General features: G+C 27.0%; 2 protein-coding genes across 2 annotated transcripts in view; one reads left to right on the forward strand and one right to left on the reverse strand.

The window, feature by feature from the left end:
• Positions 1-18,524, forward strand: part of LOC132952630 (probable ATP-dependent DNA helicase HFM1) — a 35,317-nt gene that overhangs the window by 2,814 nt on the left and 13,979 nt on the right. Inside the window, exons 2-11 of the mRNA XM_061024965.1 lie at positions 1,132-1,197; positions 1,443-1,526; positions 4,043-4,171; positions 4,354-4,589; positions 4,648-4,725; positions 4,801-4,916; positions 5,071-5,215; positions 5,294-5,429; positions 5,845-5,964; positions 6,046-6,221. Of these exons, the coding sequence (XP_060880948.1) occupies positions 1,132-1,197; positions 1,443-1,526; positions 4,043-4,171; positions 4,354-4,589; positions 4,648-4,725; positions 4,801-4,916; positions 5,071-5,215; positions 5,294-5,429; positions 5,845-5,964; positions 6,046-6,221 (1,286 nt within the window). The remainder of the gene's footprint in view (positions 1-1,131; positions 1,198-1,442; positions 1,527-4,042; positions 4,172-4,353; positions 4,590-4,647; positions 4,726-4,800; positions 4,917-5,070; positions 5,216-5,293; positions 5,430-5,844; positions 5,965-6,045; positions 6,222-18,524) is intronic.
• Positions 7,532-10,708, reverse strand: LOC132952631 (pro-resilin-like). Its single transcript, XM_061024967.1, has 2 exons — positions 10,446-10,708; positions 7,532-8,043 (listed from the first exon to the last, which is right to left on the reverse strand). Exons 1-2 carry the CDS (start codon positions 10,557-10,559, stop codon positions 7,807-7,809), a joined length of 351 nt encoding a protein of 116 aa, XP_060880950.1. The 5' UTR covers positions 10,560-10,708; the 3' UTR covers positions 7,532-7,806.

Here is an 18,524-nt window from a genome sequence, read left to right on the forward strand (position 1 = left end):
ACCAATTATCATCTTTAAGCTCTAAAATTGGTTTTCCCTTGTCGATCATGAACATTTCAATTTCTCCTCGTAAATCAAAAAATCGTTTTAAAATCTTTCCTTGGCTTAACCATCGAACATGACTATGGTACGCCACATCACTGTACTCAGCTTCTATTACGTGAAGAAAACTTTTAAATTGTCTATGGCTAAGACCATGAGACCTAATAAAATTAACAATTTTTGTTACATTAGACATAACATGTTCGAGACCTATAGCTTTTCCATAGAGAGCTTGCTGATGAATAATACAATGAATATTTTTAGGAGGTTCAATATTTTTCAATTTTAAAAGTTCATTTACTCTATCAAAAAAAACCAATATATTCTCCTCTCATATTGAAAAAGTAATTTATAGACCATTTTTCATCAAAAATTCGGCAATCATCATTATATTTGCGTTTTTTTTCTGTCTGACATTTTCATACGGAAACTTTACAATTAAATATCGATATCACCCGTGTAGGTACTTATAAAACAACGTACTGATCAAACTAATGTGTACGAACGATGTGTACCTCAATTCATAATCTTTTCAATAGACAATAAAAGATAAGAAAACAAGTCTAATATATAAGATTATTTTTGTACTTTTATACTTTGTGGCCCGCTTGAAGATAATTTTTTACCAAAGTGTCCCGCCAAAAGAAAAAGGTTGGGCATCACTGTTGTAGAGTATGTAGAAATTCGCTAGACTAAACCGGTGTGAAAAATAATGCACCGGGATGTTTGGACCATATCATTTACATGGTTCATTATCCCGGTGCGGGATAATGTGGGATAATTTTAAACCGGTTTAGTCTAGCGAATTTCTATTATGTCATTGCAATGGATGTGTGTTATACTTAAATTAAATGATTAACCATTGCATACGAAAAATTATTCTGAGTGGAGAAGTTGTGTCATCCTAGCATACTTGTTGAAACCATAGCTTTAATTTGAATAATCAAATTTAATAATTAAAAAAAAAAATAATAAAAATCAGAAATATTGTATGGTATATTTCAATATTTGTGAATTGTAGCCTGTATATTACTGTAATATCAAATAAATGAATGTGACATTTAAATGTAAATATTTAACATTTTAAAGGTAATGCAAATGAAGATATGAATTCATCAACTTGTGATAACCAATTGTATCCAGTAAATAAATTGCGTGAGTTGGTAACAATATTAATTAGAAATTAATATTTTGTTTAATCTATAGTTTATAGTTCAAGAGTTGATATTCTAATATTAAGTTGATTTCGACATAAATAATCGGAATAGGTACTTATTAGTGCTAGACAATATTTGTTGAAACGTTTTTTAATATAAAAAATTCAAAAATGTAAATAATATAATAAACTACGTCGTATTAAATAAAAAAATTAATTATTATTTTTGGTTAATCATTTTTAGCAGAAAAATATAGACATATATTTTCAAATTATACGTACTTCAATAAAATACAGACAAAAGCAATCGACGCTATTTTCAATACTGGTAAGTTCCTGCTATTATTTTATATGTAAGGTAGGTACTATAAGTAGGTACTTAATGGCTAATACTATATAGATACTATTGTCTAAGCCAGGCGTGCTAACTTTTTTCAAATTGTAGGCCACATTCGAAATTTATATTAATACTGCGGGGCCGTATATATCGGTAATTTTGATAAAATATACACTGAATGTACTTAAAATTATTATTTTTATTTTCATTTATACTTATGGAAATTTCTACTTTTATAAAATGGTCACGGGTTGGTTGGAATACTTACAGATTTGTTGGCTCACAAAAAACGAATATTTTTTTTTTTTTTTTTTTTTTTTTTCGTTTGTATAGGGTTGCTATTGGATATAATATAATTAGATCTGTATTTAGTGATCAAAACTACCCAAATTGTTGTGTTAAAAATACGTGGAGCACCCATTTGGCCATTTAACGGTGTAAATCTACAGGCATTTAATTTGTCACGGGCAACGCCGTGCAAGATCAGCTAGTGATAATATATTGTATATAATACAAATGATTTTTTAAAAACAGATCAATGATCAGTGATCACTTACTGTAATACATCGAGTTATCTATAGTATTTATAAGGATTTGAACTGAAAAAGTTTAGTTACAAACGAATAAATAATTTTAATATTTCAATATAAGATTATACTTTTGACATAATATTTACTATACTATTTTTAACCAATGTTTAAAATATTTATTTGTGTATATTTCACCTATCTAAAATATGTATTTTTATGCCATATAAATAATTTTTTTAAGCAAAAAAACAATTGTTTCATTATATTTTTTGTATTTTTAACATTTATTACACACCCACCCATTCTAAATACATATTAAGAACAACGATTGTTCCTTCGTTGTTTGGGCCCACCGTGAGCCCGCGGTACACGGCCCGAATCTCGGGAGGACCATAAGCTGAGGCTAGACGCCGACGAAGCTTCATCCGAGCATCCCACCAATGATGTGCTTTACCTTACGGGAAACGAGATTGGTACTTCGGGATGTGGGGGGGGTCCCTCGGTGTTGAGAAATTAACACCGAGCCCTCACACGTCGATCGCGTGCGGACACTGCCCGCGATCGACGACGGTTTGGTTTCGGAGTGGCAGTTTGCAGGAGCATACTATGTGGGGAAAGGTCGCACGCTTGGCCAGGAGAAAGCTGCCAAGTGGATGGAGTCAGGCGGACTCGCACGGTGACAGCCGGCCGAGGAAGCAGGACTTCTCCTTAGCGCTCATCCATCTTATCGTTGGAGCTATATGCAGCGAAGGTTGTCCGTGACCAAAAACGGAAAGCAACGTGGATAGATTGCGACCCCACCAAGGTGGCGAAAGGTACCTGTATGCCCAAGCCGGATGGTACGGGCCCGCCGGAGAATTCCTCCGTGCGCGCCCGGTGCTCGTGGTCCTTAGACGACGTGCGGTCGTCAGTCCCCGGCGGTCCTCTGGCCATACGAAAGTGTGGGGTGGCCCGCCGGTTGGCGGTCGTAGGCCTCTACGGCTCTTGACTAGCACCTCGTGCTAATATAAGGTCCGTAGTTGTAGTCGTAGGTCATGCCGCAAGGCGTGTCCGAGGACATAAACCCGGGAGCTTCGTGTTCCTTCGTTGTAGACACACTCGCGATTCGCAGTGTCAGTTTCTGTACCTCACATTTTTACACCACGCTGTAACTGTGACACATATCCATATACCCTATATACTTTATTTTAATTTCATAAAAATCTATCTTTGAACGATTCTGGCGCTCATGGCTCAGGCTCGTGGCAGTGTCTGAAATATAATATTATAAACTTTGAAAACAAATGTTTTTTGTTAACTACATAGATAATATGATACAAATATTAAATCAAATGAAAAAAGTCTTTAAAATAGTTCTCAATATATGTTATAATAATATAATACTTAATAACTATGTATTTACATTGCAATAAATAGGTGTATCACAAATCAAAACTATAGGTACTTTTATCTTTGGTATGGTCTAATATAGTAAGCAATGATTATATTTTATATTCTAGTATTGGAGCGCGTATCTTTATTTTTTGCAAGCAATAGTTTTAGTTAATTTGGTTCACATATAAACTAAAATATGTTAAAATATGAATTATTTGCTTTTGCAATAATATGTTCAAATCCTTAAACATGTAAAAATATACGATTTACAAATTTTCCTATATCATATTACGGTAAAATAATTTCCTTTCTATTTTTTACAATGGACTGATTAATATTATTTTATCCCGGGTCAATTAATGTAACTTCCCAACTGCCAAAACTTGGTAGGTAGTGGGTACGTTAATTTGCTATGTTAGGTGTGTAATCAAATGTAGTCTGAGCAATTTGGTTGTAATTATACTTATTTTGAATTATATAGTATACAAAGGTAGGTTAGGTTAGGTTAGGTTATAACCTATATCGTGTTCGATAATTACTAAAAAGTTAAAATTTTGATACAGAATACGACTAATATCAATTATAATTGTGTTTATATTCAAGATAAGTCAGTCGTCGTGTCTTCACCAACTGGATCCGGAAAAACAGTTATTTTTGAATTAGCTATAATACGTTTTTTAGAAATGCTCGGCAAGTTTTCTAATAATTTACAAAACTTTAAAATAATTTACGGTAAATTAATTTATATTTTGTTTTTTTATATTGTATACGTTTAGATTACTTACCTACATAGTTACATGTACTATAAAAATAAAACATATGATATGTAATCAAAGTCAACATAATATTATACATTTATACATATTGTATATTTGTATGTATTTTTTTTATTATTAATACTAATTTGTGGTTAGTGGCTCCAATAAAAGCATTGTGTTCAGAACGTCATGAAGATTGGAAAAATAAATTTACAGTTCATGGACTTAAATGTATTGAAATAACTGGGGATTCAGAAGTTCTCGATTATGTATCTTTAATTACTAATTATCAGTTGATAATAACTACTCCGGAAAAATGGGATTCATTGACCAAAAAATTTCAAGAATTTAAGTATCAAATGTACATGGTCAAACTTTTTTTGATCGATGAGGTAGGTCATTATCGAACTATTTTATAAAATTCTAAATTAAATTCCATACATTTCAAAGGTTCATTTAATAAACGATGGGATTCGTGGTGCTACATTAGAAACTATTGTCAGTCGCATAAAACTAATTCCAAAAATTGTAAATACATTTATATAATATATTATATTATATAAATACATGAGTAGAAATAAACCAAATTTTATTTTTCAGCAGCCAAAAATAAATGATTTTACATTACGTTTTGTTGCTGTATCTGCTACAGTGACAAATGTTGAAGATATTGCAAAATGGTTAACTAATGATCAAAATGAGTCTGCCCATTACTTGAAGTATATTTTATATGATACAATTATACAATTACATTTTATAAAAAAATGAAATGAGAATTCTTTTTAAAACTATTTTTGCTATTCTATTTAATATTGTATATTTTTATAATATTATTTTATTAATTATTTAATATTAATACGTAATATCTCACAGAAGTACTGAAGACGAAAGACCGGTGAAATTACAAAAAATTGTATTAGGTTATAACTATAAGACAAGTAGTTTCAAATTTGACTTTGATCTTACCTATAAACTTAAACCTTTAATAAGACAGTATTCAAATGGGCGACCGACCTTAGTAAGGAAATACTTACCATATAAATCCAATATAAACTTTATTTTTAGGTTCAATTCTAACTTTAAAAACAAATTTTAGATATTTTGTTCTACAAGGAAAAGCGTAGAATTCACTTGTAGTATTTTAGTGAAAGACATTACAATTTCATTATCTGACGAGAAACTACGTTGTATCAACGAATTTTCAAAGGAAATAAATAACAAGAAAATTAAAGGTATTAAAAATATTCTTTAATATACATTTGGCATTTACAATATTTCTTGAACGTTGTTCTGGAATAAAATATAATTCAAATTCATTAAATGTATCTTCTTTTTACCTTTGGCAACCTATTTGATATTTATACTGATAGTTTAGTATTTTATACATTGGGTATTTGGATTATAATATATTTTACATTTTACATAAATATTAAACTGTATAATATAGTTATATATTACAAATATCAGTTGTAATTAATGTTACTTTAAAAAAAAAAATGTTTATTGTAATTTTAATCCCTGGACTTAAAATGAACCAATACAGTTTTAATAAAACAGTGTGCAACACTAAATAATAACAAATATTAAAAAAGTATACGTATATAATATAAAGTATTATTGTTTACCTGGATTGTATACATTTTATAGAAATGTTTAAATTCGGCATTGGCTTTCACCACGCTGGCATGTCTATCAAAGAAAGAAGTGTAGTAGAAAATATGTTTTGTAATGGATGCTTAAACATACTTATTGCTACTAGTACTTTAGGTATTGATCCTCGTAAACTTACCAATGGATAATATTAGTAATCTTATAAATTAATATTGAATTTATTATAATTTACCTTAGCAATGGGAGTTAATTTACCAGCACATTTAGTTATTATAAAATCTACTGAATATTATTCCTTTAATGGCTATAAAGAATATAACGAATGTCAAATATTACAAATGGTTGGAAGAGCTGGAAGACCTCAATTTGATAGTACTGCTACTGCTATCATTATGACGAAAACATCAATGAAGGTATGATACAATAATTTATAAGTATAAGTACTCAATTTTTAAATATTGCAATGCATGCACTATACATTGTTATTATTAAAATTACTTAAAATATAACATAATTTGAAAGTAGGTATCTTACAACTTAAGTAAAGTTAATAAAAAAATTTTTCCTAAAAGCTTAAATGTTTATAAATAATGAATATAGTCGTGTAGACAAAAATCACCTTATGGCTTATATAAAATATAGAAAAATACATGATTTCTATGAAAATATCATTATTATATTTTATAAAACTTTTACCTATGCTATAGCTGCTTTTGCATCCTCACTCTTGACTTGGTGCGATCCATTTTAGAGTGTGTAGTTTGGCAACTATATCTTGAAAAAGACTAATTAATAAATAATATTATAGCGTGAGTAAAACAAATGGTTGTCTTAAGCTTTCTTCATTCTTAAGATAGATCTTCTCGACTATTCCCTTATTCATGGCGCCCTCAAAATTACTACTTTTTCTTCTCGATACCTCGACGCTTATTCCAACTTCATTTCTTCCCTTCTTTGATTCCATAGATGATCCCCTTTTCTAGATCCCCTACCGTGTTCCTTCCCGTAACTCTAGAATTCACCAGCTATTCGTCGTACCTAACCACACAACTCGTGGAACACGGACATAATAATCCCATTCATAAAATGTTACTTAAAATAAATCATGCAGATTATAATCTATTTATATATTAAACTTTTATTCTGTTCCGAGAATCTTATTCTACTTTTTTTTTTATTTAATTTACATTTCTAAACCTATCTGTTACACTTAGGAATTTATTCTAAATTTAGTTTGTAATTTTCATCAATATTTGAACATTTCTGTTTGGCGTGAATTATAAAAAATGAAAATAAATATTTACTTGGAAATGAAGGCATACGCTGAGTCTGGCATTAGATATTAATACTTAAGTAATGAAAATTTCAATTGTTAAGATATACAATTAATTTAAGGAATGGTTGTTGACTTAAATTGAATTATTTGTAATTTTATACAATATACATTATACATGTAAAAACAGTGAAACAACTCAAACATAATTATATTACATATTATAGCTATTATCAGCATTTATTCATTTTATACAGTTTTACAAAATCATATGCTTTAAAATTAATAACAGAAATACAAATTTAACAATTTCAAACAGCATAGAATACCTACCTATATTAATTTAAAAATATTCAAAAGCACATATAATATCGGCCTATATAAATGTATATAGGTATCAACGTAACATTTATATTGTTATATGCAAGTGTAAAATGTGTATAATATATGGTGGATACATTTTCTATTATGTACAATAATGAGGGGTCTGTATTTTTAAGATAAATTGTGAAGTTAATTAAATACAAACAAGTAACAATAATATATTTTTTTTCAATTGCGTTATGTTTACGTATAATAGGTACATATAATATCTAATACAGTAGGTATATACTATAGGTAATATTATACAATTGTGCCGAGAATATCTGTTCATATTTTGCATGAATTTTTTAAAGTATGGAAAATATTTAAACAAAAGAGTACAAATTATTTATTAAATTGTTCTATCTTCTCTGAATAGAATTTGATTCAGTATTGCCAAATGGGCTAGCATTATCTTGGAAGGTGATTTTTGGTACAAAACCACTTTCTCCATCAACGTAGTATGTGACCGTCATGAGTCTACCATCCGGAAGATATACAAAGTACGATCCTTCTATGCGACCTGTATCTTTGCCAACTTCGTTTTGCCCATAGTAATTTCCACTTGGTTTATCTTCCACTTTGTATTGGTATTCGTACTTGAAATAATTAATTAAATTAAATATTTGTAAATATAAAAAAAAGTAGTAGGAGATCAAAATATTAGGTCACTATTAAAGGTTTTCACTATATAATTTCCTTCTACCTATATTTTATCTATGACAGAAAACTTGGTTTTTATATTTCTAATATTTTTAAAAATATTAAATAAGCCTTTTACTTTCTTAATTTTTTAAGTGTGGCATAGGCGCGATAACTAATATGATGGAATGGAAAGTACAATGAGCATTTCTTCCCCCCCCCCCCCCCCCCCCCAATAGTAACATCGTAAATTATAGTACTTATATTTTTTCTAAAATATAGTTTATCTATGACAAATTGTATTATTCACAGATTTTTATTTTAGAAAAATTTAAAGTTTTATTTGTGAATCCAATATTATGTAAAAACTTAAGTTAGATATTTTATATCGTAGCTAAATATGTTTAATAAGTAATTTCTATTGCACACTTATAGAAATACTTAATTTACTTACTATAGAATAGAAAATAGCACTTAGATAATTCTCTTCTCCAAATAGTGTCTGTTATATTATATAAAAGGTAACGACTAAATAGATGCCAGTAACTCGTAAGATAAACAAACGTGTATTATAAAGTTAATATAATTGGTATAATAACTGTTAACGTGTTGTGTTACGAGTGTAGGTATAGGTACAGATATTTAAACACGTACCTACTAGTATGTTGTATGTATGGATCAAAATGGGATTTTATGTTGAAAAGTCTTATTATTAAAATAATAATAATTCAATCCAAATAGGTTGTGGGGCAATTTAATTTACTCATCAAAACAATTTTAAATTTTTACTAAGAAATGGATAATATTTTATATTAGGTATATAATGTACATATAGAATATTGATTAAACATTATAAATTAGCCGTTAATATCAATGATGGCTGTAGTACGTTAATTGAATCATTCTGTATATAATTATTATTAAAATAAAATTATTTTGCCAATTTTAAAATGTAACTAGGTACCTAAAATTTATATATTGTAATATAATACATGTCCACAATAATAAATAAGGCTATTATTAAGATTTTATGAGATTAGGAGACAGAAAAATGTCACGAGGTAAAAAATTATATTACTGGTTACTATTATACTATTTGTTTTAATGTTTTCGTTGTTAAGTAAAATATAATGAACTAATTATTACAAATTATAATAAAACAAAAATGTAATCGTATATAAAAGATTAAACGTAATTTAAATTATAGCATATTTCATAAAAAAGAAAAATATAAAAATATTTCAAAATTAATTAATATTAATAATATAAAAGGCTGATAATTATTGTTTTAAACTTATCTAAATATTTAAACATAGGTAAAATATATTTAAGCTCCTGAGATTTATGCAGAGCTATATATTGATAAAATAAATAAAATAGAATAGTTTAATCATTTATTAACAGTACTTAAGATGTTTTCAATCTGTGTTTAGTTTCTTGGTTAGACAGATTAACTTCAGACTGGTAATTTTGAAAATTTCATAAATCTGACGTGGAAATATAAACAATCGGTTTAAAAATTTTTAAAAAAATCTTCATTCGTTTTGGTGGATAACCCTAGTTTTGCTCTAAATTATTTTTAAAATGTAAAGATTAATCATTGCTTTTAAATTAAAAAAACCTTTATTATAGTTTTGGTTTTGTATATTTAAATAATAATTAGCCTAGAAATGTTTGACATCCTCTTCGAAGCCCTTAGTCTAATCCAAGACAACGCACCAACAAAATAATCACATTTCTAAAACTTATTGATATGAACAACCTAATCTAAGGAAACCATTGTATTATTTATATGTAACTAATATGGTTTTTGTTATAAGCTAATAACTTAGTAGATGATGCTGCACTATGAATAAAATAATAATAATAATAATAATAAATTGTGAACTTTTTTATTTTTTATTTTTGAGTTAAGACTTCGACCACTAAGGTAATTTGCCTGTTACTGTAGGGAAGGGTATTATTGGTTTGAATACGTGTATGTGTGGCAAGGATTTTTCACTTAAACTCCGGTGGTCACCCATCCGGAAAGTCAAAAACCGCGCCACAGTGGCACACTAAACCACTAGTGAACTTTTGCATTTTCCTAAAAACCTTACAAAGTTATCCCATAATAAGTATGAGCCTATTACAATTGTTAGATACAATGTTAAAATTAAAAACAAAGTATTGAATTATTTAATATTTCTTTAATTTCTATCAATATTCTAATGAAAAATAATTAAATTAGAATAATATAATTTTGAAATGTATTTTATATTTTTTTAATTAAATTATTGTTGTTTACTATATTTGTAAGTTTATTTTTAGTATGACATTTTGAATAGTAATTCAGAAAATTAATCGATTTAGTACTTACTGGCTCTGGTTTTTCTGAAGTTTTAGTCATGGAGTCCCCTTGAGGACGACCTTGGATCAGCAATATCCATGTGAATAAAATGAAACAGAATAATCCTTCTTTTACCAGCATCATATTTATAAATTTTTTTTAATAATTATACAACACTTTTAAATATTTAAAAATAAAAATGTAATATTTTATAACACTATATAGTAAAATTAAACTTTTATAGTATAGTTTATATGTTTACAGCGAAATCAAATCTTTGTAATTGATTTCATATTGGCTTGTGTCTCCTTTAAATATAAACCTCTCCCTTTTTATTCCCCCGTAGAGTTTATAGTAAAATGTTGCTCCGCCCTGAAAGGAAAGTACAAATTATACCTAAATAAAAAAATGTTTAAAACATTTACTCCAAAATATTAATGTTTTTATGTAGTTGGAAATGAAACATTATTTTTTAATGATAGTACATTTTAACTCGCCTTGTACAAAGTATTGTTTTTTTCTATATCAATGAATGATAAATATCAATAAAAAAAATATTACTCATTAAAATAAAAAATGTACGTGATAACAAAAGTTTTAAGATTGTCATATAAGATTTTCGAACTCTAAAAGTTTCTAATAGCATATTTTTAGACCAATAAAAATAATTTTAGACCAAATACCTACAATTATTGTAATACTTTGAATTGGTTATTTTTTTTTATTTCTTAATAGGTTTTTCACCCACATCCACACACATTTTAGAGTCAAAAAAGTAATGGGAGTCAGTGCGTTTTTAACTACACTCAAAATCATTTTGCAAATAAACCAACTTACAAAATATATATATTTCATTTTAAAATCCTGAACATTGGTCTTCTTTTTACAGAGTTTTTATTTTAGGTGTTTTATAAATTATTAAGACATTTATGGAATTACGTTATGTCAATATTTAATATAATCTAGAATTTATATTAATTTAATTAATACAATATTATTCAGTTATCAATATTAACCAATACCTTGTTTGTGCCCCCGTTATCCCTGTAAGATTTATTTTCAATACATATAGACATAAAGTATAAATCACTATTAATAACCGATTTCCAAGTATCTAGTTACTGTATTCAATTTATTTTGTAATACACTGCAGTATTATATGAATCTAATATGAACTTAATTTTAAACGCTTAAAAAATGGGAATTTAACTTTTTTCTTTTTTAAAACATTTTACATTGCTTATATGATATATACTAGGTACTTAAATATTTCTTTAATAAACGTATATTTGTTAAAGCTGGCTGTATGGGTCAAATTCATTATTGTATAGTTTGTATTTACTGTTTACTTTATTCGGTCTGAATCTTATTTAATGTGCAATTAACGTAATCCATTATCTATGTCCATACGCTAGAAATAAATGAGTGATTGCTCTTTGGCGTTGGATATTACGTTATGCTTTCTTCGCATTTACGAATCCACATGCAATGTTAACCTTTGAACTCAACGCGCAACCGACATTGCAAACAAGCTCCTCAGTAATAATTACATAGGCTTGCCATTCTTTAAATACACTTACAAAATGGGTAGCCTTCTTAATAAAACAGAGCCTGTTCAAAAATATTTAAGTAAAAATAATTTTTAAATTCAACCATAATCTTATAATTTTGAATATCTAAATTAATATTTTCAGGAATCTATTACTCTGAAATTAAACGTTTTAAGTTTTTAACACTTAAGCCAACAAACTTAAACGATTTTGTTTAAGCGGAAGCAATATTTGACTTTGTGATTTTTTTACAAAGATTAAATCAACATTATTTTTAATATTCGTAATTTTTGGTATAAAAATATATAGTTATAGGAGTTGTCAGAGGCACTCGTTAGTCATTTATAGTAATTACTAATTTGTTAGGTTATATGTAGGTTATTTGTAGTTATATTTTTGAACTAATTTATGGAACATAAAATAAACTCAAAGTTTATACTCAGGACTTGTCTCTAAGCTTTCATGTTTGCTAATATGTTCGATTCTCAATTATCTTGGATATAGTATTAAAAAAAAGGTGGATAAGTGGATGTCGCTCTGCTGTACAGTAGGTTACAAGTGGATCACTGTAATGGATGGTGTTAAATTTGAATTCAATGACATAATATCATTGTATAAGAAAAACGATTCTGAGCGAAAACGGTCAGTCAGCCTATGATTTTACCAAGTATATTTGATGATATTATTGTGAATAAAGTAATTTATATATAACCTATTTACGTGGAGCCTTGTTTTAAATTTTCAATCCTTAGCCATAAAAGTTAAAAATTTATAAATTTTTAACTACAAAATAATTAATAAATTATAAATTTGATAAATGTTGTCAAAATTTGAACTTTAAATGCTTATAAAAAAAAATTGTGCCTATGTATTTTTAATATTTTTCAACTGCTATTAGAACGATATATCAGGAGCCTTATATTAAATTTTCAAGCTTTTTTACTCAACAGATAAAATTTTATTGATATTTATAGAAAAAAAAAACTAAAAAAATTGAAAACTGACAATGTCCGTAAACAGCTCAAAAAGAGTCAAAATATTTTCAACATTTTATGGTGTATAGAAAATGCTAATATAAACATTCAGTGAAATTTTCAAGTATCTACAGTCATTCGTTTTTTAATTACAATAAAATAAGAAAATTGTTACATGAGAAATCGAGTAAATATCAAATGTTGTAAAAATATAAATTTCAGACGCTCATAAAAAATTTAATTTAAGTTTCTTCTAGACATTTTTTTTTTGATAAAGGTAGACAAAATTATGAGTAATCTTATATTACATTTTCAAATCTTAGATTTAAAAAGAAAAATTTTTATGAATTCTCATCAAAATAATTTGCTATTTTTCGTGATTTTTCCGTATTTTGTCAAAATTTGAACTTAAATGCTTATAATTAAAAACTGTGACTAAGGATTTTTAATTTTTTTCATCTGCCTTTGAAACAATAACCTAGGAGCCCTCTATTAAATTTTCAAGCTTTTTTACTCAACAGATAAAATTTTATTGATATTTATAGAAAAAAAAACTAAAAAAATTTAAAACTGACAATGGCCGTAAACAGCTCAAAAATATTTTGTAAATTTTATGGTGTATAGAAAATTCTAGTCAAAATTCTAGTCATTCAGTCAAAATTTCATGTCCCTACGGTCATTTGTTTTAGAGTTACACCAAAAACCAAAATCGATTTTCTCAAAAACAGATTTTGCGTAAAAATTCCCGTTTTTCCTTAATTTTTCTTTTGTTTTTCACGTCGCTTTTGACCCCCCAAAGTACCAACTAGATTCACTTTCCTATCAGAAAATTTACTATCGAAGAAAATCCAAGCACTTTTACTGTCCTAAAAGGTGATGACAGACACAAAAATAAAAAAAATAAAAAAAAAACACACATCATTGTAAAATCAATACATTTATCGCTTCGCTCAGAATCTAAAATGTAACTAAGAATTAATTTTTAGTTACTAAATACTAATATTAGTAATTGATTAATTAACCCTTTCACTACTACACTATTTATCCACTACAACCGATGCTACGTAAAATAAAATATTTATTGTTTTTTTTTTTAAGATTTTAATTTTGAGATCTATGATGTAATTATCCAAGTTCAAAATAATGCAAATCATAGTTACCAAAATTTGTACGGTTATCGGAAAATGAGAATATTATAAAATACAGGGGACATAATAGTACGTCTGGAGATACATTCCTTATTTGTTTTAATACACTACTACATACACTGATACAGTTTATAAATGCTTATGTTGTATATCTAATATTTACACAATAGAATACCTACTCAGAATTAGATATCTAAAAGAAAATTAAATAACGATAACTTAAGTTCAAGGTATGAGTTATAAGAAAATATAAAAGATTTATATATATATATATAATATATTACATTTAATATGTACGTATATATATTATATATATAATATATTTATAAAATATTAGGTAGTAGGTGCTCTAATAAATATGCTTTTATAACACATTAATGCTTAATAAAAATATGTTCAATACTTTTAACTAGTTTTAAGAGTTCTGTATAAATTTCGTTTAGTTATAATACCATGTTATTAGTGTTTTATCTATCAATTTTACAATAACTTAATTGGTTTTTAATATTGTAATTTTGTCAAAATAAATGAGTATTTACTGTAAAGGAATAATGATTTATGTAATAAAAATAATAAAATAACCGGAAGCTATACAATTGAATTATTATTCATTACAAAAGTAAAGGTTAACTTTATAATTCTTTAGCCGGATCTTTTAATGATGTCACAACTCCTAATAAAACAACACATAACACACTCGTTCGCGTAACGCTCTGTTAAATATTATTACTGTGCGGCACTAACTTGATAAATTTGATGGATATTGTTATAAATTATAATCGTATTGAACTATGAACGTTCAGTTTATGGAGTGTACCCTTATAGAGCTTATGCTTAAGACTTTAGCGTTGAAGGAGAGTCAAACCAATCTCTTATTAGTTATATTATTTACGTATTGTTGTACAGTGAAATGAAAATGGTATAGGTAATTGAATATTTTTAATTTTGTCTGATAGTTATAACAGTATAAGTGGCTTGAGAATGTAAAATAGTGAGTATACTACTATACTCTATGGAATAATATAGGTATTAATATTCTATACAATATTTTGTATTTATCTTTTATCTATGTATAATCTAAGTACACAAATCACCCTGTGCGTTTTTGTTTCATTATATGTAGGTTCTGTACTACTTTAGGGTCTTTTAAATATTGTGTGACGATAATGGAGAAGGATTACGTATAAAGTTCTTATGTAATCCCCACCAATTTTATTTTATATTATTTCAAATATCTCGTATATTATTATAGTAGGAATTTTGTCCCGAATTCAAACAAATTCAATTTATTTCATATTTAATATAGATTGCATGTATTTACTATTTAATCCTAGTTATATTATTGGAAAGTTTTCAACCATGCATTATAAACCTATAGGTAATGCGGTGTTAACTAATAACTATTATAATTTATAATATAATATTATTATGGTTTATGATATTTTCTTTAATGACAAAACATTGTTATATATCAATATGTAATGTATTTAAATACATTACACGTATTCATAGGTGTATGTAATTATTTTAAATTACACTTTATTGTGTAAATATTGTAGCAATTTATACATGCAATAAGAGACGGGATCACGTACACTCAACAATTTAAACATACCTACATACATGGAACGTTTGCTGATTCATTCATTATTTTCTACTCTTTTGTGATAGGTACCTAACTTGTATCTAGTAATAGGATAAAAGGACGAAAAACGTTCCATTGTCTACTCTATAATATACTGTGCAAACAATATGTAATCATGGACCATATTACATATTACATTTGTAAGCTATCGGTCTCATATTATGTTGTATAGATTATAGATTCCGCCGCATTAGGAAATGGTCGAAGAAAATAAGTCTGGACTCCGAGTCATTGGTATTGCGATAAAGCCGTAAGATAAAAAATAACCGTAAATTGGATATAGGTACTCGGTATACTCGAGATATGGGAATTATTATATAGGAGGCAACTACATAAAGCTGGACCACCATTGTTTTCTAGTAAGATATTCATTTTGAGGGTTTCAATTAAATCCAAACACGATCTTAGCTTATATAATGGACAGTTATTATAGTATGACAATAGAGAAAAACTACGTGCTATATTATAGTTACAAAAACAAGACTTTGCAGATTTGTCTGGTCGATCTACCTGGTTTATTTTATTGGTATACCTACATAAAAAAAACAGTTATACATTATAATGTTATAACATGGTATTATATAATTTTCTATTATTCATAGATAAATTCTACGAATAAAGTCGGGTTCACAGCTGTCGTAACGTGTCGACAATTTGAGTTCACCCTAACTCTGGAAATTTCTAGATAGACTATGGTTATTGATTGATACCATGATTGTAACAACTAACAGCCAATAAGAACCGATAAGATGCACATGATCCAATAGATGACGTAGCTGTGAATCCGGCTTGAGAATAATACTATGTAGGTTCGTAACCATATTATAGTTTTTAGAACAATAATATTCGTATGAGCTTTGAATTTATTTTTATCAAAGCAAAGTAAATACATCCTAACTTGTAGCTTTATTTATTTTGAATATGTTTTTTCCATAGGAATTCTATAAAAATGTTAATACCTAAATCCGTTTAATACATACATAAATATAATGTGTATACTACATAGTATTTACTATATCAGTTAGAACTAGGTATTTCAAGTAGGTATGTGTTCATAATATTCCACAGAGGTTATTGTGTGACCTTTGTGAATGGCAAACCCTTTCTTGGAATTATTACTGTGAAAGTAGATTGATCATACACACCTATCTGTCAACAATACGCTTTACAAAAATAACAATAATACAAAAATAAAAACTAGCCTATAATCCAAACTTATATCATGTAAGCGAGTGTTATGATTGTCTCATTGTAAAGTTTCCACGTATAGTCCCATTATACATGTATTATGCGTTCTGCACACACGCGCTTGGTATGATTAACGTAATAATCATTTTTGAAAAAAAAATTTAAATGTTAGTAATTGGGTGTTCTAAAAAACGTTAGTGTCTCATCGTTCTAGATATTTTCAAATTTTAATTGATTTATTTATGTATAATGTAACAAATAACAATGGTACCTATGCCCTATTATAAATATTATAAAATAAATAAATAAATTATGATATTTTAAAAATATGTTAGTTTATCATTCACGTGTACTGTATATAGTCGTAAATAGGCAATTTAATAAATTGATAATGTTAAAAGGATAATAAAAACCAATCACCTAATAAGTGTAAATATCATTTAAAATAATACATTTGCCTAAATACTTTTGATTATAATGCTGAAATCTATAAATAGAGGCCGTCTATGGTTATTGAAATTTTATCATAAAAAAAAAACATGAAAAGATAATATTATGTACTTGTAATTCTTCAAAAAATTGCGTAAATATATAAGGAATATGAAAAAATAAATAGATAAACATCATCAGATGTCCTTTATCTTAGATTATATTACATAATAATCGTATAGATTTATTTATTTATTTATTCGTATAGAAAAACATGACCTTACGAAAAAATTAAAATAAATAACGATTCATAGTAAAATGTTAACAGTGTATATTATATGATTAAGTAGTAAAAATACAGTGAAAAAATGTCATAATCATTGTCTTGTGAGTCATAGCGGTACATGAGCTTAAAACAGAATTTTACGTTTAAAGTTTGGGAGGCATTTCAATTTTAAGCATTTAAAATCGAAATATTCACTATCATAAAATTAATTACAGATTATTCTTCATTTATTTATAATAGTAAAAACATTGGAACATCAGCGGTAATATATTATGTGTACCTATTTACTTTATTGGAATTAAACACAAAATTAAGAATAATTTATTTTATTGAACGTTAAGCACGTTTTGAATTAAAACTGATAGGGGTCAAAAATGATTAATCAATTGACATTATGTACCTACATACTATAGTAATTTATTTCGAAACGGACCAGAGATCATATACGCAATACGAATAAAACGTGCCATTATAGTGCTTTAGTACACGAATAACAACATATAACATGTTTTATGTGTTACTATCTGTATATGCTGTAATGTAACATTTATTGTGTCAATCATTTTAATACTGCTGGATAAAATATTGTTTTCTGTATAGGTATCTATTAATATTTTTATAATAAAATAATTTGAGCATAATTATTATCTAGTAAATAGTAATTAGTATGTGGTATTTATTAAACATATTATATTATGACTTGTTAATTTTCATAGATAGAAAACATTAGTTAATTTATGTAAATAATCTCTAATGATAATATTGTTATTTTTAGGAATACGTTAATTTTAGAATATTTACAATCTAGAGGCTACATTTTAAACTAATATTTCGTAGCTTTAGAATTAAGATTTGAAATAAAACTCCCTGAACCATTATAGAGCTACTT

The sequence above is a fragment of the Metopolophium dirhodum genome, chromosome 9 (assembly GCF_019925205.1).
Source record: "Metopolophium dirhodum isolate CAU chromosome 9, ASM1992520v1, whole genome shotgun sequence".
Taxonomy (NCBI): domain Eukaryota; kingdom Metazoa; phylum Arthropoda; class Insecta; order Hemiptera; family Aphididae; genus Metopolophium; species Metopolophium dirhodum.